Source organism: Apteryx rowi, unplaced genomic scaffold, assembly GCF_003343035.1.
Source record: "Apteryx rowi isolate R43461 unplaced genomic scaffold, aptRow1 scaffold_132, whole genome shotgun sequence".
Lineage (NCBI taxonomy): Eukaryota > Metazoa > Chordata > Aves > Apterygiformes > Apterygidae > Apteryx > Apteryx rowi.
The window spans coordinates 917,269-936,460 of record NW_020447553.1 but is presented as its reverse complement, the minus strand read 5'-3'; the positions used below and the strand labels follow the sequence as shown (position 1 = coordinate 936,460).

General features: G+C 56.7%; 2 protein-coding genes across 5 annotated transcripts in view; both read left to right on the top strand.

Moving 5' to 3' along the window:
• The first annotated feature begins 16 nt into the window (after positions 1-16).
• DEF6 (DEF6, guanine nucleotide exchange factor) lies at positions 17-15,597 on the top strand. Its single transcript, XM_026056717.1, has 11 exons — positions 17-1,043; positions 6,112-6,252; positions 8,436-8,621; positions 10,533-10,760; positions 11,024-11,170; positions 11,609-11,717; positions 11,823-12,121; positions 12,641-12,807; positions 13,112-13,310; positions 14,131-14,221; positions 14,704-15,597. The coding sequence occupies exons 1-11, from the start codon at positions 948-950 to the stop codon at positions 14,913-14,915; spliced, it is 1,875 nt and encodes a 624-aa protein (XP_025912502.1). The 5' UTR covers positions 17-947; the 3' UTR covers positions 14,916-15,597.
• An 885-nt stretch (positions 15,598-16,482) lies between these two features.
• Positions 16,483-19,192, top strand: part of PPARD (peroxisome proliferator activated receptor delta) — a 28,039-nt gene continuing 25,329 nt past the window's right edge. For 2 of the 4 annotated variants that reach the window (XM_026056712.1, XM_026056710.1), the window contains exon 1: positions 16,483-17,984. The gene's annotated coding sequence lies outside the window, so the exon portion shown is untranslated. Of the gene's footprint in view, positions 17,985-18,659; positions 18,718-19,192 lie in introns of those variants that run through there. The other 2 variants (XM_026056714.1, XM_026056709.1) reach the window with 2 other exon arrangements.

The window sequence follows — 19,192 nt, the reverse complement described above, 5'->3', positions numbered from 1 at the left end:
AAAAAATCCTAAAATCCTCTCTGCCTACTGGGGCAGGCTGGCTTCCTCAAGCCCACAGAAGTAACCTTGGCACCTTTGGTGTTTACTTTGCCCCTGGACATTTTGTGGATGAAGCTAGCACAGAGAATGCCAGCGCAGGCTCCGAGTAGTCAGGTATTTATTGGCTGTATATACCCAAGAAGTGCTTTTGGGTTGCTTCTGCAAGGGAAGAGGTTTGAGCATGCCGCTCCAATAACGCCTCCTGGGAGGGCTGCAGCAGGCAGATTTCAGCTTGCCGTCTCTGGTGTGACAACTCAAAACAAGCAGGCCCGGAGCTTTCACGTGTGGCACGGGCTGTGCTGCTGCTAGGGGAAGCTCTCAATTTAAATATGAGAAGAGGAAGCTGCTACTTTGTGTAGGGAGGGGATTTCTCTGCAGAACAAGTGCTGAGAAAGCTTTTGATCTCCAGGCTGAGATTGCAAAGGATTACGAATCCTTGCCCGGTTTGCGCTCAGATTTTCACGCTTGTTTTCCAAGCGAGCCCAAAAGTGCCTCTTGCCTTCCCTCAGCCCTGGGATCTGCCTCTGCAGGTGCTCCAGGCCTGGCAGAGGCTCGCAGTAGGGGTGTCTGCAGCAGACGTCAGCCCCCGTGAACCACAAGGTGAGCGTGCAGGACGGCGCGCTGAGTATTTGCAGATCAAGAGCTGTTTAGCTGTGAACGCCGTGCCGGGAGCTGATCCGCTGCCTGCAGCCTGCCACGGGGAGCTGGGAGCTGGAGGCGGTGTGTGCCCGGGGGACCGGCGGGCAGGAAGATGGCAGGGGGCCGCTGGCCTCTCCGAGGCACATCCAAGCAGATGGCGCTCCTGCTTCGCGCAAGCTCCGGCTGCCGAAAGCTGTCGAGGCAGTTGGTTTCCTGAAACCGGATTCTCGACATTGACAGAGCAGCCTCTGTCATCAGCGCCTGTAGCCATGGACCTGCGAGCAGAGCTGTTGAAATCCATCTGGTACGCCTTCACGGCCCTGGACGTGGAGAAGAGCGGCAAAGTGTCCAAATCCCAGCTCAAAGTGAGTACCGAGGGGTCCGACGGCACGCCGGCAGCTTGGGGCTCGGCGTGCCTCGGCTCTGCCTYGCCTCCGGGCTCGCGGGCAGCTTACGGGGTGCGGAGTGGCTCCAGTGATGCTTTGCAGCTCCCTGGCTTTCCATGGGATGATTGGAAGAATTGCTAAATATTAACAAGACCCCGCTGTCTCCTCCACGCTTAGTGAAGTTCTCTGTCTCTGATTCACCTGCCTTAAAAAAAAAAGGGGGGGGGGGAGCAGCAGGGAGTTAATGTTCAAATGTATCCCGTTGGTGAAAATCTTCGGGGAGAAATCTAATTTTTGGAGGTGTTTTTACTTCTGTACACTTCCATGTGCCCAAGTAGCAGCTGTATCTTGGGTGTATTTTCTTGCTCGTCTGAGCACCCGCGTTTCTCCTTCCTGTTCAAGCAGTGGGTAGATAGGTAGAGGAAGACCGCTTTCAAAAATAAAACTCCTTGGTGGTCTGGCCAGAAATAACATATCACTTTCTCAAAAACTCTGATTGCTTCTTTTCCCACCTCTTTGGAAGCTTTGCAGAAGGCTCCTGAGTTCGGCACTTCTTAAACACTCTCATGGCTTTTTAAAGCCTTTCGTCTGGGTCTCGTCAAATCCACCAGGTTTCTCCTCCGCTTTTACAATAGTTACTGACTTTTTTCCTTTGAAAATTTTGTGATTTTTTTTTTCCCTGCTTAAAAGTCGCGTTCTTGTTCTTACGCTGGCATCGGGGTTGGAAATGCTGCTTGGAGCAGGGGGTTGTGATGCGGAGAAAGAACCTGAGCTAGAAACATGCAAAACACAGTGCAACGTTGCGTCAGGAGGACTTGGCAGCAGCTGCAACTTCGGGAGATGTGTTGTGAAAGAGGCGATGGAAAGAAACCTCTTTTCTTCTTTCTCCCTCTGCCTTTGAGGGGTTCCCCCGGGAGAGACCGCAGGGAAGGCGCTGGGCTTTGGCGAGGGGGAAATGTTTTGTCCAAAAATGAGAGTCTTGTCTGAACAGGTCTGGAGCAGCGGGAGCCCGGCTGCTCCTGCTGAGCTGGTGGCCCAGCCGCAAGCTGCTCAACCTGCTTCGAAGAAACCCGTTGCACGTGGTGGTTTGGGAGCCAGGCTCATGTGGGTGCACCCCGGCGTCTCCGACCGGGAGCAATCGGGTTGTGTTTGCTCAGCGCGGCTGTGCAGGGCCGACACGAGGCTGCGATGGGGCCCAGGGGCCGTTCAGCCTCAAGCATCTTCAGAGCCATTAAATAAGGGCTGGATTTACAATTTTTTAAGGCACCAAAAACTGTAGAAATAGCTGAAGGAATTAAAGAAAATCCCAAAGTAGGCCAGAGCCTAATTCCCTTTGCTAATTCCCAGAAACGGGTGCTGTGCTCTCCTGAGTTACCTCCCTGCCCTTAGGGCACGTGGGCACTTTTGCCAGTTTGCCTTTGGGTCCKAAGCCCGGCACCAGGCTTGCTCTCGGCCCCAAACGTGCAATCACACTTTGAAAGCACTGGTGTTGCACATACAGCATTTGTCTTGCAAGTTCTTTATCGCTACTGGTGACGTTGAGGCCGCAAAGACCCTAGTTTTAGCAGCAATTTCCTAGAGAGCTTGTGCAGGAGGGAAGGTGGAGCTGCAAACCCACCTCGCGCACGGGGCCGAGGGGCGCTGGGCTCCATCGGAATGTGCCGCGGAGGGAATCTCCGCAGCGATATTTTTTCCAGAGTGACATTTCAGAGCAGAAGGGAGATTTGCCCCTGGCTTTCTTCCCACGCTTTCAGCATTGAAATGGGAACGGCAGTGGAATGCTTGGAGGCGAGTCTGGGTCTGTGCGGGGGAGAGGCTCTTTGGACTTACTGTGCCGTGCGTGTACCGTGTCGGAAACACCAATGTGTGTTTTTACTGTGATGAATCTCAGTGTGGATAACTTTCCGCCTGCCTCAGGGCAGGGGAGACCTCATTTCCATCGCCTCTCGGTGCAAAACACTGGCTGCTCATGAGAAGCCCAGATTTGCCCCAGCCTACACAAGCCAGCATTGGGGTTTCTGCCTGTAGGTTCGGCGCAGAAGAAATTCAGTCTTGCAGGCTGATAGTTTGAGCAAGTAAGGAATTAAAGCAGCGGTCGCCATGTCCTCTGGAAACTCCTCCTAGCTGGGCTGCGTTGAGACGGTGATGCTTGGCTGTGCTCTGCTGCCTGGGCCAGGCGTGTTGCTACAAGAAGGGTCTTGAAYGAGGGTGGGAGAGCTGCTGATGCGCATGGAGCGTGCGTGCACCTATGGAAACAAAGCGCAGTTGGCCCCACCAGCCAAGCGCTGGCTTTTACTGGTAGCTTCTAAGAAAGCCGACGGGAGCTGGGCGTAAAACTCCTCTGAACTCTTTTCAGACGGTTGCATAAGTAAATTTAGCAGCATTTCAAAGCTCGATGGCACAGCCGTGGGAAGCTATTGGGTTCAGTAGTTTAGCTCTTTATATGTAGGTGCATATGCAAGTATGCACATACGTACATAGGAGTGTAGGTGTGCATGTGCACAGGAAGGAAGGACAGTCTTGTGGTTACACACTAGGAGTTAAGAGACCTTGGGTGTTTCTGTTCCTAGGATGGGCACACATCAGGTCTGGTTTTGGAGGAGCTGTTTATCTTTCCCATGCCATCACATCCACACTTAGAGAGCTGGGAGAGCTATTTCCCGTCTGTTTGAGGTGTCTGTGATGCAGGATGCGGTTCCCGCTTGCCAGGTGCACGGAGAGCTGCGTGTTTCACCGCGGTCATGCCAGAGCGCTGTGCCAGGGAGGCAGGCGGGCACCGCGGGGTGGTCTCCTCTTGCACCATCTTGGCGCTTTCCCTCTTGCAGCTCCGCTTTAGTCCTGTCCCGGTTAGCAGAGGGAGAGGAGAGGAGCAGTTTGGCCTCCCRAGCCTGCCGGCTACAGCAAAGCCCTGGCAGAGTGGGGAAAGGTGCTGCCGCATGGGAGCAAGGCACAAGCAGCTCCAGGTTGCAGGGGACAAGGCAGAGACCAGGCCAAGGGCTGAGCAGATAAAATGAAGTCCCAGCCCGGCACAGGGTGCTGGAAGCTGCTGCTTCTCAGCCAGGCCCTGCCTCAGCATGTCGGGTTGGTTGCATGCTGTTTGGGATTGGGAACCTTGCTGGAAAAACGCACAAACCCTAATTTGGGAAGGCTGCTCTCGCCGGAAATCTGTGCAGGACTCGGGATTTAATTAAGGTCTCGGTGGACGGGGTTGGCTCACCATGGCCAGTTTATGAACGGTCTTGGGGGCAGAAAGGAGGCACCTAGCTCGGCCCGAAAGCTCCTGTGCTTATCGAATATGGCCCAGGCTGGTGGGTCCCAGTCTGGCCAGTAACAGGAATGGCGTGAGAGCAGCTCACTGGTGCCAACAAGGGTGAAAGTCTCCCTCRAGGCTGGGCGCTGGCGGAAGGGAGCCCACGGCCCACGGGCCGGCCCCAGCGCCCTGCCGCCCGCTTCCCCCTGCCACCGCTGCCCGCGCGCGGCGAGGCGGAAAAGCTGAGTCAYGAACCGCTCTCGCCGGCGGCGGCTGTGCCGGCGCTCGGAGCACCCTGTCCCCTCCACCCCCCCCGGCTTTTTTCTTTTTTCCCCTTGTTTTGGGGCCTGGGGAGGGGGGTTCCCCCCGTCCTCTCCCCGTGGGCTGCGGCAGCCCTGGCCCCGCGCCGGTGCCGAGGCCCCCGATCGGCCGGGCTCTTCCTTCCCGCCCTGCCCTGCTTTCGATTCGGCTCGCCGGACGCGGGGGGCGTTTTGTGGGGCGGTGGGGTGCGACGCGGCTCCCCAGGCCGCGGCCGGGCTTTGTCTCGCTGCCCGGGGCTGCGGCATCGGTCGCCTCGCGGGCTGGCTCCTGCCCGCCCCGCTCCGTGCTGCCCGGCGGCGGCTGCGTCAGGCGGGGCCGAGCGCCATTGAGGCGGCGCATGGTGGGATGGAGGCTCGGGGCCGGCTTCTTCTCTGGCCCTGCTCCGTTCAGGGAGGCGTTGGGCTTTGGAGATGGCACGTGGGGCTGCAGGCAGCCAATGGCAAGGGGAAAAAGGAGCCAAGCTGGCTGGAAAAACGGTGAATTTGGGATACAAYAAGCCACATTCTCATGGCGGGCAATGGTTTGACAGAAGAGGGAGGCAACAGGCTGGACTACGCCTCCCATGATGCACCGCGACGGCTTCCAGGCAGGGAGGCTGGCGGCGCTGCCCTATGCATCATGGGAAATGTAGTCCAGGTGCCCATCCCCGGGAAGCTGGGCGCCTGGGGCCACGGCCCTGCGCGGAGTTTAGAGGCCGGGTGGAGCCGTGCTGATAACGTCAGCCCGGAGGGCAAAAAAGCGAGCAAAAATCCGGCTGGGCGAGGAGGGTTTCAAGGCGCAGCAGCTGGCGAGGCCTCCGGCGGCGTTTCGCAGGGGAAGGACGTTTCCAGACAGGTCGTGAGCCGCCCCGTGAAGCCGGCCGCCTTCCCCTCCGGCCCCTCCGAACAAAACCTTTCCTTAGTTTCTTTTACTTTTTTTTTTTTAATTTTCATTTCGGTGTCTTTCAATGACACAGTCGCACAAAGCGACTGCTGCTGGCTTGCAACGCGGCAACCGGTGTGGAGCACGTTGCAGTTACTTATTTTTTCAGGCAATCCCTCGAGGCAGCTGCCAAACAGTGTGGATTGGGGCGGCTTATCTTCCTTTCTAGATCAAACTGTGCCCTGTTTGCTTTGTAATGTTTGGAACGGTCCCTTTAAAAAAAATAAAATAAAAATTCCCTCTGTGCTAAGAAAGAAGAGAAATGAAAGTAAAAAAAAATCCTCAGTTCCAAATGCCTTTGGGGCTGTTTCCGTTTGGTTATCTAAGGTTTATATTTAGGAATATTCCCCCACCCTGCTGAAAACGCCCAAGCCCAAGCCACGCCGTGATGTGGCTGCCTCAAGGGGAGGCTGGGGTGGGTCGCGGGACCCATAGGGGGAAGGTGGGGTTTTGGGCCCCATCCAGCTGTGCCCCAGATGTGCACGTGCGTCCTGATGTGGCAGGGTCAGCGGTTTCACCCTCGAAAGCCCTTCTCCTCTCCTCGTGCTCCGCCAGGTGCTGTCTCACAACCTGTACACGGTGCTGCGCATCCCCCACGATCCTGTGGCCCTGGAAGAGCATTTCCGGGATGACGATGACGGGCCGGTGTCCAGCCAGGGCTACATGCCCTATCTCAACAAGTACATCCTGGATAAGGTGAGCCCCACCGTGCGCCGTCTGCTCCCTCGCCCCTTGGCATCCCCGGGCCCCCCTGCACCCGCAGCAACAGCTCCTGGTTCCCGGGACAGAGCGTGGAGGTCCCGTGCCCCGGGGAGAGGCAGAGGGACGGAGAGAGGGGGGAGCGCTCAGCTGGTTGCCAAAAGGAGAGAGGAAGGTTCAGAGCCCGGGGTCTCGCTGGCAAGGGCAAAGCAGCCCTTCCGCTCYGTCGGGGCGCTGGTTGGAGGCGCATCTGCGTCAGCGTTTCCTAAAGGGCTCGGAGAGAGAAATCGCCCGGGCAGAGGAAACCTAGCGGTCTGTCCCAGCCCTTTTTTCCTCTCCACCCCTGTTCGAATTTGAGACGTGACCTCTCGGCCTTTTGGCAGAAAGCGGAGGAGACGGAGGAGGGTGGGGTGCTGGGGCAGGAGCCGAGGCCGGGGATGCTGGGGGTGCCAAGGGGTGGGGAGTGGGTGGGTTTCTCTCTTTTTCCATGGCTCAAAGGCACCTTTGTTTTGCGCGGCGAGGCTCTGCGGCTCGGTGCACGTTTCCTCTGGGCATGCGGGGAGAGGAAAAATGACTGACAACTTTCTTCCACTGTGCGCTTGAAAGCAGGGGGGCCTACAGCTGGGTGCAGTAACCCTTCCTTTCCCTGCCGCGTCCTAAAGGGCTGAGGCCGYGCAGATTGAACCGTGCGGCTCTGTCAGCCCACAGAGTCCCGGTTTTGGTGCGTGCCAGGCAAGAGGTTTTGGCGTGAGCCACTCAGGCCAGGACGTGCCTCTGCCTTCAGCTCAGGACACCTTCTCTCTCGCTAGAGGTTGTTATTCAGCCCAAGCAGCAGCACGTGCAAAAGAGCTGAGACTTCTCTGGGGCAGGTTGTGCTCAAGTGCCCCGAGCCAGCCGGGGGGGCCGGACTGCGTCAGCCCAGCGCCCAGCTGCCCCTTGCAGTGCTGCCTCCTCACGTTCATCGCGGCTGCAGGGATTTGGTCTGCAGGGAGAGGGCAGAGCCTCCTCCTGCTCCCTCTGCCTTAGGAAGGCAGTTTGGAGAGCCTGAAACCTCAGCGGCGATGCGAGAAGGTCTCTCAGCGTGGGGCCACCGGCTGTGCCCAAGGTCAGCCCTGCCCGATCTTCCTGTTGCCGAGTGACCCAAATCCTTGCAGTTTCTCATGTGGTTCTTTCGGTGACGACCTTTTCTAAAACGCCTTCTGCTGGTTTCGCCATGGCTAATAAAATCCCAGAGGCAAACTGAGAAGGGGAAGTGGTTTTTCCTAGTAAGTGGGACTTTTAGCTTTTCCTGGACCCCAGGACCCAGAGGTTTTTCTCCAGCTCAGCCATCACAGACTGTGGTTGGCCCTCGCTCTGTCTGCACGTAGCTTGTGCACGGTGGGACCCTCCCGGGCAAACGCTAGGACAGAGCGGCCRGACGTGGCCGAACGAGTTTGGTCCCTGTCACAGTTCACCTGTGTTTCACAGAGCTGAACTTACTAGTCACCGAACTCACTGAAGTTACTAGCRACGCAGGGAGCCCAGCTCTGGTGAAGGTTTCTCATACCGGTGGTCGCTCTTGGACAGGCGGCGAGGCCGAGGCTGATGGAGGCTTCATTCCCGCCTCCACTGCTGCCTGTCTGTGGCACATCTCTTCCCTTTGCTGGGCCTCCCTTCCTCCTTTTGATAAAATGGGATAATTCCACTGACCCAAAGCCACGAAAGCCTTTGAGATGTGGACTTGGAGAGCCCACCAGAATGCTAAGTGTGCTTTGCTGTACGTTTTCCGCTGCCTACTGGCACTTCAACGCCGCGGCAGGCCTGCCAAGGCTGTCTGAGAGAGGGCTGCGTCATCTTTGGCCGAGTCGCAAGGCAGATGYGGTGCCGCGATGCCCAGGTGCGGCAGCAGTCCCGGAGCGCTTTCCCTACCAGCCAGTGTGCCTTAGTCGCCTGTGCAAGGGGATCTGCGCTGAACACGTACCAGCAAAGGGGGTCAGGGCTCCTGGGTTCAGTGCTCAGTTACACCCTGTAACCATGTGCAAATCCCTTTCTCCTGCCCCATGTATAAATCAGTCAGTGCTTCTCTCTGGAAGGGGCAGGAGATTTCCGATGCAAGAGTTTTTGCCCTTCCTCCAGTGTTTTCCCCCAGAAGCTCTGTAATCATGTAGCCGTACGTTCACCACTCTGGGTCTTGGCTGCAGGTGGAGGAAGGTGCTTTTGTCAAAGAAAACTTTGATGAGCTCTGCTGGACCTTGACAGCGAAGAAGAATTACAAGCCCGACCGGAACGGGAACAGCGTTGTGTCCCACCAAGATGCCTTCAAGCTCTGGTGTCTCTTCAACTTCCTGTCTGAAGACAAATACCCTCTTGTCATGGTGCCAGACGAGGTAGGAACTGCCTTCTCCTCCTGCCTGCCTCACTCACAACTCTGTTCCTGGCCTCCCAGGGCTCTGTATGCTGGCAGAGCTGGTTTTGGGCTGAAATGTCCCGTTATCATTTCCTGGCATGTCTCTCCCGTTTCACCACATCCTGCTAGACAYGGTGTTCCTGGGTGTGAGAGAGAAAGCAGGCCACGAGCAGGATGGGAGGAACAGCCACCTGCCCTGGGCACCCCCAGCTATGGCCCCAGCCACGCTGGTGCCCAGGGAAAGGAGGGTGACCTGGTGGCAACTCCTAGGACCTCTCCGAAATGCTGAAGCCTCTAAGGTATCGACACCTTGGAGGATGGAGCATGGGCTGGTGCCACAGTGCCTTTCTGTGGCTCCAAGATGATGCCAGCAACGGAGCTCTTTTCCCAGCTGTGAAATGAATGTGCCAGTTCTCAGATCCCTAACCAAGGAGCATCTACAGCTCAACTCCTTTTTCCCTGCTGTGGATAGTTCCCTGCCTGACGTCCTTGCAGCTCATCCAAGGGTTAAGTAGAGCATGGTGTTGGAGGGCTCTTTCTGATTTTAATGGGGGAGAAAGAGAAGACAGTGAGAAACCCTTCAAAGCTGCTGTTGCGATGGAGATGCTCCCTGTGCAATCGCTGCCAGCACAGCTGTGCGTGATGCCAGGCTGTGTCTCTCAGCCTTTGCCACCATGAAGGCAGCAGAATCGGTTGTCCCTCTCCGTGCCCGCTGTCACCGTGTGCTCACCCCCTGCCCAGCATCTGGAGAGTTAAGAGCGAGGTATCCAGGCCACTCCGCAAAGCCACTCACAGTAATCTCTAAATTCCACGCCGCATTTGGAGGGGAGCTTTCTCATTTCTGGGGGGCAGATTAAAACCCCATGGGAAGGTGGACAGATCTGGGAAGGAGGGACATGCTCCAAAGCAACCTCCCAGGCCTTGCTGCACTGGCAAGGGACCAAGCTCAGCTGGGCGAGCAGCTGCCATCTGCTTCTGCACCATCTCCTCTAGAGATCAGCAAAAATGCAAAAAAAAAAAGGGGCAAAAAAAGAAAAAAACAGCATTGCACAGATGTACAAAGGCAACCGCACTTCCTGTTCCCTGGGAGAGGTATTTCCTGTTCCTCAGACCATGACAAACTGAATCATCTTTTTGCTTACTGAGCTGGGCTTGAAAAAAAATAACCCTAAATTAAAATTATTTCCCTTCTCCGAGTTAGATGATGAGGGGAAAATCCATCCGGGCGTGGGGACGCTGCTGTGTTCCACCTTTCCCCACGGCTCTCAGCAGAGTCACCCACACCTCTTGGGTCCCAGATCCGCAGCTAGGCTGTGACAGCTGACAGCAAAACTTGAGCTGAAATAAGTCTTCATGACATCATGTTATTTTTCAGCAATTGTAGCTCTTTTTAAAGCAGTTTGTTTACATTGTTTCCTAATGAGGTTCATCTCCTCTGCAGGGACCTTTCCCCCAGCTCCTCCCCAGTGTTTTTATGGCAACATGTCACTATATGAGAGGGAAACCAAAGCGGTACTGAGGTCACGGCAGTGGTCTGAGACACCTGCTTTGTGGGTCAGGTTTGGAGGAGACCAGTGTTGGTCTAATCTCCCTAATGCACCCCATTTCTGAAGAGTTTTCTTACTCTTCAGAAAAACAATCCAAAAACACCTAGGCCTTGTGATCAAAAGAAAAAAGCCTCACGAGCACTAGCCCTCACCAACCTCCTGAGTCTGCCTGCAGCCTGCAACAGCTCAAACATTACCATCAGCCATCGCAAGGGGCGATAACTCTGTGACTGGAGGGATGTGGCCCAGGGCCCTCCGAAATGGGTTTCAGTGGCCCAAGTCAGTGGCTGTGGGGTGGGAATGGTTCTCACTTCTCCCYGTGGCTGAGCTCCCTGTCCCCGCAGGTGGAGTATCTGCTGAAGAAGATCTGCGCGGCCATGAACGTGGAGCTGAACTCCTGCGAGCTGGACGACTACCTCTCCCAGGAGCCGCAGGGGCAGGGCGGCCTCACGGTCTGGCAGTTCCTGGACATGGTGAACTCCGGGCGGTTCCTACGAGGCATCGAGCAGGAGGCCGTCAGCATGGCTGTGGAGGAGGTGTACCAAGAGGTCATCGAGGACGTGCTCAAACAGGCAAGGGGGGCCCTGTGTCCTGGGACACAGCCTGTTTCGCAAGGAGCTGGTCTCAGGTTTCCAGCTGGGTCAGAAAGGCTGTGACAACCCCATGCAGCTGGCCCAGACATACTCCTGCCTCCCCTGGTCCCTGCACGACACTGGACWCTTCTCTGGGGGGGATGTTTCTATTTTTCTCCTGCCTCTACACGGACAYGGTTATGATGCCATTATACGACACCCCTCCTACCACCTTCAGTGATCCCTGGCTCTCTCGGATGCAGGGCTACCTCTGGAAGAAGGGCCAGCTGAGGAGGAACTGGTCGGAGCGGTGGTTCACGCTGAAACCCAGTGTCCTGTCCTACTACATGAGCGAGGAACGGAAGGAGAAGAAGGGGAGCATCGCATTAGACAAGCACTGCTGCGTGGAGGTAAAGCCCAGGACATGGCTCGAGGGTTCGTTGGGCAGCAGGGATAATGCCTCCCGCTCAGCTCCCGTGCCACGAGACCTAGCATAGCTGGGACAGAGGCTAATGGACCCTGGGAAGGGGGACCTGAAAGTGAACTGCAGTGGTTTCGTGTCCATGAGCATGGAAGAGCCAATCCTGTAACCAAACAAAGTTGGAAAAGCTCCCTCAGGGAGCTAGAGAAAGACCAGCAGAAACAGGGATTTCTCCTGCTGCAAGAAGCCCAGAGGTGACAAGTAGTGGATTATGTGGCATGAGTTTGCTAGTTTTCAGGCCTGCACACAGCAGGCAGGAGAACAGTTGTTAGGTGAGAGGGTGGATCTGAGGATTTATCTTGGTCCTCATCCCACTGGTTGCTCCCTACCCTGGGCAAGTTGGGGTAATACCATCCTCTCTCCACAGGTGCTGCCTGACCGGGACGGGAAGAGGTGCATGTTCTGCGTGAAGACCTCCTCCCGCACGTACGAGATGAGCGCCTCCGACACCCGGCAGCGCCAGGAGTGGACACTAGGTCTGTGCCCCCATGCTGGCCCTGTGCCCCCTCCCTGGCTTGACYGCGCTGTGCTCCCATGGCCGGGGAGGCAGCCTGGCTGACTGTCCTTCCTTCCCTCCCCAGCCATCCAGACAGCCATCCGGCTGCAGGCCGAGGGCAAGAAGTCCCTGCACAAAGACCTGAAGCAGAAGCGACGGGAGCAGCGGGAGCAACGGGAGCAGCGCAAGGCAGCCAAGGAGGAGGAGACTCAGCGGCTCAAGCAGCTCCAGGAGGAGAAGGAGAGGAAGCTGCAGGAGCTGGAGCTGCTGAAGGAGGCCCAGCGGCAGGCAGAGCTGCTCTTGCAGGAGGAGGAGCAGCGGCGGAGGCAGCAGCACGAGCAGATGCAGAGGACGCTGGAGATCCAGCTGCGGGAGGCTGAGCAGGTGGGTGCCTTGCCATGGGGGCAGCGTCACACATGGGATGGCCAGTCCCTTCCCTTGCCCACGTTGGTTCAGGAGATTTGGAGGATCAATGTGCCTTTAGGAGCACACCCCCCTCTTGCAGTAATGCTGCTGCCACGTGCGTGAGATACCCAAGGAGCAGGATATGAGGACAACTTGCCTTGGGGTCTATGAAGCTGGGGGCAGGTGAGAGGCAAGTGCTGGCACAGTGCTGGACAGGGAGCCCTTTTCTGTCCCTGCAGCCAGTGCCACTGACTGTCCCAGCTCTCTCCAACTGATGGGCAATGGGGCAGGCTCTCAAGGAAGTGGTGTCTCCCTGAGCAGTGACATGGCCTTGCTCTGGAGCTACCTCCACAGGCTCTCCATGGTGAGGGAGACATCCGAGCCCATCTGCCCAGGGGTGCAGGGGCAAGAGGGCTCCACGCTGTTGCTGGGGCCCTGGGGATGGTGGCAGTCAGCGTGCCCAGCCACCCACACTGAYGGCYCCTCTCCCTGCCGCAGGCTCGTGCSTCCATGCAGGCGGAGATGGTCCTAAAGGAGGCRGAGGCAGAACGTCAGCGCAAGCGCATCGTGGAGCTGGAAGAAATGCAGGGGCGTCTCCAGGAGGCCCTGCAACAGGAGGTGAAAGCGCGGCAGGACGAGGAGTCTGTGAGATATGCACAGGCCAGGTAGGACCAGCGCGTCCCAGCCCCTCTTCAGTCAGYGCCACTCCCGTGGAAATGGCTGGGCGTAGGGTTGTCAAACACAGCCCCAGCGCAATGGGACTGCCCTCGCCTGCTCGCCGGGGCTCCGCTCTGCCCTCCTGCCATCGGGGCTGCAGAGAGAGGCTGACAACCTCACCGCAGCCCAAGCAGGCTGGCTCCCAGCATGGCCCGCTGCGTATACCCAGCGCTGCCAGTGACATTTTGCGAGCGCGTCAGTGGGTGATGAACTGGGAGGAGGATGTAATCACTTCTTGCACTTTCACAACAGGTTACTAGCTGAGGAAGAGGAGAAGCTGAAGCAGCTGATGAAGCTGAAGGAAGAGCAAGAGGAATACATAATCAAAACTCAAATGGAGAAGCAAGTCCTCAAGCAGGAGATGGAGAACAAGAACAAGTGTCTGGAAGAGGCCCAGAAGCAGCTGGAAGAAGTGAGAGTGAACAGGCAGCGGGCGGACCAAGATGTCATGGTGAGCATCACGTTAGCACCACTTTCCTCCTTGCTGTGAGCCCCAGGGGACTTCCTAGCTCTCCCCGGAGTCACCTCCATGCTAGAGAAAACCCAGGGGCTCTGGGGATCATCCTCTGTGCCAGACACGGAGCCTGTTCTCAGGTACCCTGGTGTAGCCAAGTTGGATTTAGGACATTATATTAGCTGCAGCAGGGAAAGTAGCCCAGAGGTTTGGCTGGGAAGAGCAATCAGCCTCAGCAGCTGTGTCCCTCGCCCTTGAGGGTCAGCGTGCAACGCTGGCTGAGCAGTGCCCGCCTCAGCATTGCACCACGTGCAGCTCGCGACTTCTGGGGAAGTGGAGAGGAGGCTGAGGCGCTTTCGCCCCCCCCTTTTGCTGTGCTGGCAGATGCTATTGTGAGAACTTTGCTGACAGCGCAGCCTGCAGGGCTGACTCTGGGGGCAGGCAGAGAAACCACCAGGCTGGCATTTGCTTGTCATGTGGCTCTGAGTTTTTATATAAGTTGTGCCATGCATATGCACGGGGTGAGTCTGTGGCTGAAGTGAGACAAGTGTGTCCTGCCCCAGGGGGACAGCACTGGTGTCTTTACAGAGAGCACCAGTAACAACACTGGGAGTGTGTGTGGAGAGGGGAGGATTTGAGCAGGAAAAAGCAGGGGAGGAGCACGTGGATTAGAAGGTCAAAAGGAGAGTGAGTTCAGTCTCCATCCTAGAGGAAGCCTCAAATCCAGGCTTACTCAGGGAAGGGAAATTCCTGCCAGTGGTCCCGGACCCATGGTTGTAGGGCAGCTGATTCACCCCTCTCTTCTGGCTTGTTCCAGGCGGCCCAGCGGAAGCTGCGACAAGCCAGCACCAACGTCAAGCACTGGAACGTCCAGATGAATCGACTGATGCACCCTATCGAGCCAGGAGGTAAGATGCTGGGCTAGGTCATCACACCTTCCTTCTGCTGCTCTTGAATGAGGTTGTGTTGGGACACATCTCAGTACTGCTGGCAAGTCTCCTGACTGTATTCCCCTCTTTGGGGGGTGGCCAGGGGGCTGGAAGGACCCATCTGTCAGACAAGCTACATTAATAACTCCGAATATGAGACCTTGTGTCCCATTTCCTTAGCTGAAGGATCTCAAACGCAGTTTCCAAGCCAAATCCCAAGCAGTGTGATGTGGTTTGTCCTCACTTCATGCCACAAACTGCTACCACAGCTCGTGTGACCGCTGCTGTGCTCTAACCTCACTCCCTGTGCGCTCACACAGCTCCCCTCCCTAACCCTGACAATATTCCCTCCTGCCCGCAGAGTGTTTGGCAAAGACTTAAAATGATATAGAGGCTCCTGGCTGCACTGCCACTGTCTTCTCACCCTAGGAAAATAATATTCCATTTCTGTTTGTCCCCAGACAAGCGTACAAATGTGAGTGGAGGAGGCTTCGTTGGCTACCAACCCCTCCTTTTCCGGAGAGATTCCTCTCTCAAACTCAAGCAGAAAGTGGAGGATAAAGGCAGCGACCCTGCAAGGGACGAGGTCAAGGAAAATGTGAGCAATGGTGGGAACAGCAGCCCGTCGCAGCCTCCGCATGCAGACATCATGACCACAGAGCCTTCCAACTAGCCCAGCAGCATGGCAGAGCCCAGGGGTAACCCGTGGGGCCCAGCACGTCCCTGTGAGCCGAAACAGTCAATATGGCCATCTCTGGATGGAGACAAATGCTGTGTGGCATCATCTGCCCCAGAGGCCAGCACAGAGCCTATAGGTGACTACATATAAGTCATCCAGGCAGAGATGCTTCAATTTCCATCAGCCAAGGGCTGCAGCCACAACTTGCCAGGAGGTTAGAGATATGCCCAGTGTGGGAAGAAGGCAGTGGGGCCATTTCCTTTGGGCTGCCCAGGTGTGCACCCTGGAGACAACTCCCCACAGGCTGGACGCTGGTTTTGACCCCGCAGGCCTTGTCTAGAGAAGCCACTGGTGGCTCTGGATCACAAGGTCCAGGACTGCAGTTTCTCCTTGGTTGCTACTGGGAGTTGCCCACTGCCTCATCTGCTGTGCTCCTGAGCGCGTGGGCCCTGCGAAGACGGCATCCAGGGCAGCCTCTACAGACTGAGCAGTGCCTTCTGGCCGCCCACCTCGGAAAGGCTGTGCTAGCCTGGGCCTTGTGCGCTTTCAGCCCTGACCAGGAAGGCCAGGGAGTCTTTAACTAACACATACATTCCCTTAAGGTGGTTGTTAGTCACTGGAGTCATGCAGATGTTAGCAGAGACCAACAAGCAATAAAAACTTTTAGAGCTGTTGGCCTGGAGGCCTCCTTCCTCGCAGGTCCATGGCCCTGCAAATACCAACTTTCCTCCTCTGCAATCCAGGGTCTTGGTTCCTACCGTAGAAAAGAGCCTATTAAAAGAAGACAGACACCATCAGTGGAAAGAGGCCCCAGCGAATTTTGATTTGGTCCCTGGAGGGCCAAGAGGGGCATAGACACTGGTGAACTGGCCATGGATGCTGAATCCCCCTCTGTGTGTCAGGGCAGGCAACAGGAAAGTCTCTGGGTCCAGATAAAAACAGGATTAGAAGGAAGCTGAGCTACTCTTTATGTTCCCTCAGAAGTTTAGGTACCCTTGGATGTAGGGTGTATTTTTGGCCCTGGTGAATAGATTATTTAGGCCCCAAACCGGCTCAGTTGGTTTTGGCTTAAATCAGAGCCAATCCCACTGAGGTTGTGTGGGCTTTAATGTCGCTGAGTAACAAAGTTATAGCACTGCCTTCCCTCAAGGGGACTCGGGAACTCTGGGTGGGCCAACACCTCCCAGCAGTTAACTGCTTGTATAGGAAGGTAACCGTTGTCTGGACTTAGTTTAGGTTCTTGCCCTTGGTCTCCAGGACTCCCTGTTTCAGGAGTCCTGTTTCAGGATCTGGTCCAAAGTCCACAGAAGGCGATAAAAAAGATTCCCGGAGGCGGTTGGATCATCTCCATCCGATCCAGGAGCAGGTGGATGTGTCAGCTCTCTTCAGTAACATTGGCCTGCCTGTCCCCTTCAGTTAATTTGCTCCCTGAAAGACCAAGAACAAAAGCCAAGTCTTCTGGCAACCCTCCCTGCACAAAAAGCGCCAGCATCGCAGTTATTTTGTTCAAACACCTCTGTTTAAATATAGGCCTATTCGCCTGTGACTTTGGACTCTTTATTGCACTGGGCACAGAGCCCCCGTTCATATAAGGTCCCCTCTGAAAGCAGGCACTGGTAGCAAGCGCTGCACCAAACCTAGGTTCACAATTGCTCCTGCTCATGCTGATTAACTCTGCAGTTCGTTAGGGAGATCATAATCTATTTCCTTCTTGTGCGGCTTTGAGCGTTTGCTCACAGAGCTCTTCCCCCCCCACACACCCAGTTTTTACAGCGTTCCTTTCTTACGATGATTTTTAATTGTGCCTGGCTGTGAGAGAGGCCGTTTCTGTGGGTCTGTGTGGCTGCCCTCGGACAAAGCGGCTCTGTGCGTCCGCAAGGGCGCCTGGGTGGCCCCGCGCCCCGTTCCCAYGCGGCATCGCCAACGCGACGGGAAAGCGCGGGTGGCTGCACCCCTTGCGGCGACGGCTCCAGTGGGCCCCCGCCCTGCCAGCAAGGGGCTGCAGATCGCAGCCAGCAGTGGAGATCCAATTCGGCACGTCTCTTCCTCTTCCTCCCCAGTGCAATGCAGACACTGGGGGCTGTGGAGGATTGTAAACGACCAGGATGTGGCAGAGCAGTCCTGAGTGGCAGTTCCTGGTCCCTGTAACCCTACGCAGTCCCCCACAGACTTGGGGTCCCTGCCTGGCCCTGTGGTGGGTGTCAGCGCCCCATCCCAGCTGTTCAGCTTGGACGCGGGATCCCCCCACTCTGGGCATATTTTCTGGTGGAGCAAGACCCTCCAGGCTATGATGTACTAAATGCCGGGGTGTTTCCTTGCATCGAGGCCTGTGGGGGTCTTTGTACCAACCTCTGCAGCCTCCCGGGTGACCCTGGCAAAGCAGCTCATCAACCCATKAAATCCTCAGCCAGAGGCAGGAACAGGGAGGATGCTGAATGCTGGTCTAAACTGGGGAGGAAATGGACTGGGTGGAAATGCGCTGATGGGAGAGAGCAACCTCCTTCGTCAGCTTTGTTAGCTCAATCTCTTCCCTGATCAGGCGTCAGGACAGGTAAGTGCCATGCCACACCTAGACATGGAGGGAAAGGGAGCTGGGCCACCTCCGCCCATCACCACGGCTTCATGCCACAGCCTTGTTGCAAGGGCTCTGCATCCCGTGCACAGCTCCCTGAAGACCCTGCGCCGCATGCCTGGAGTACCATCGCTTTTCACCGGCTCTGGAACTGTATCAACCTTCCTTAAAGCAACTCACTGGAGCATTGTTTTTGCTCTTGAGAGCTGAGTTCTCATGCAGCAAAACTCTATACCTTAATTGCTGCAAGCAAGGGCAGGCGTGGACGCACAGAAGGCACCCGTATCATCACCTGCCTTTGATCAGCAGCCAACTGTGGATGTGCCTGGGTCTGTCTCATCATCCTGGTGTGTCCAGTCGAGGGCTGGAGCCTTGCCTAAGTCAGCAATTGATGTGCATTGTCATTGCGCCCGGGCTAAAAACAGACTCTGGCAGGAGGATCACAAGGGAGAGCTCGCTGAGGGACTGGGAAACAGCGCGGCTCTGCTCTGGTAAGCTTCCACCATCCTGTCCCAAAGGCTGTACCCACAGGAATGCGGRTACAGAAGTGTCACCTGTGGGGTCACTGGTGGGAAACCTCTTGCAGCACTTTGCAGTGCAATGTTGTGTGTGTTTGTAGTCTGAAAGGGCCTTGCAGGTCCTTACGTGAATCTTCTGCAACACCGAGCCCGCAGCTCCACCGGCACTCCCACGTCCCTGTGCCACCGGCTCGGGGTTCTGCATTTTCAGATACAGGAGGCCCAGTCCTGATTGTGGTTACGTTTGCACTAACGTCTCCCGAGCTCTGCGCTTACCCCTTGAGTAACTGCAGCAGGAACAGTCCCCGTGCCTTTCAAATGCGACATCACCTATCTGATTACCACCACTGTGGTTTACCCAGGGCTGTGAAAGTGTAAAATTAGCTCCATCAAAGAGCTCAAGTATGGTATCGACAACAAAAAGCTTGCAACACTCTGGACAGGCAGTTAATCTAGCTCCGGAGGGGACAAAAACCCGTGATCGGCTGGGATTAGGAAGGGGAGGAGCGCCCCAGAGCCCACACAGGCACCTGGAGCAGTGTGACATGAAGGCACCACAGCTTTTGATGAAAGACCTGGCCTGGCAGAGCTCGGGTCTGCAGCTCTTTGGATCGCAAGTCCCAGGTTTCGTTTTCCAAGTTAAGTGTCTCCCGGGAGAGATCTTCTCAGTTCCAGTATAGCGCGGGCTGGAGCATGCGACCCACTGGTTAGTGCTAGGGTCTGCTATTTTATTAGAGCACACCGGGAAGGGAGTTGCCATGGAGTGGCCGTGACGGGTTTCTGTCGGCCAAGGGGGGTTTCTGTCAGTGATGGGGGGTTTCTGTCAGCCATGGCAGGTTTCTGTCAGGGATGGCAGCATGGTCTGCAGGCTGTGGGATGTGGGCAGTGACGCTGAGGGTGCTAAGGGACCAGCCTGGCTCCTCTGGGCCGAGGAGACACCTCCCCGCGGCAGAGGGAGCCCGTAGGGGCCTCATCGCGCAACGCCACTCCCCGCCATCTTAGCTACCCCCCCCCACCCGCCGCCTACCCTACCCAGCATGCCCTGCGGGCAGCGCCTACATGTCCCATGAGGGTGGCGCCGGCGTCCGCTAGGGGGCGCGGGGAGGCGGGAAGGGGCGGGGCGGGGCGGGCTTGGGCCGTTGCCGTGGTGATGCGGTAACGACTTCCCGGCGGCAGCGATT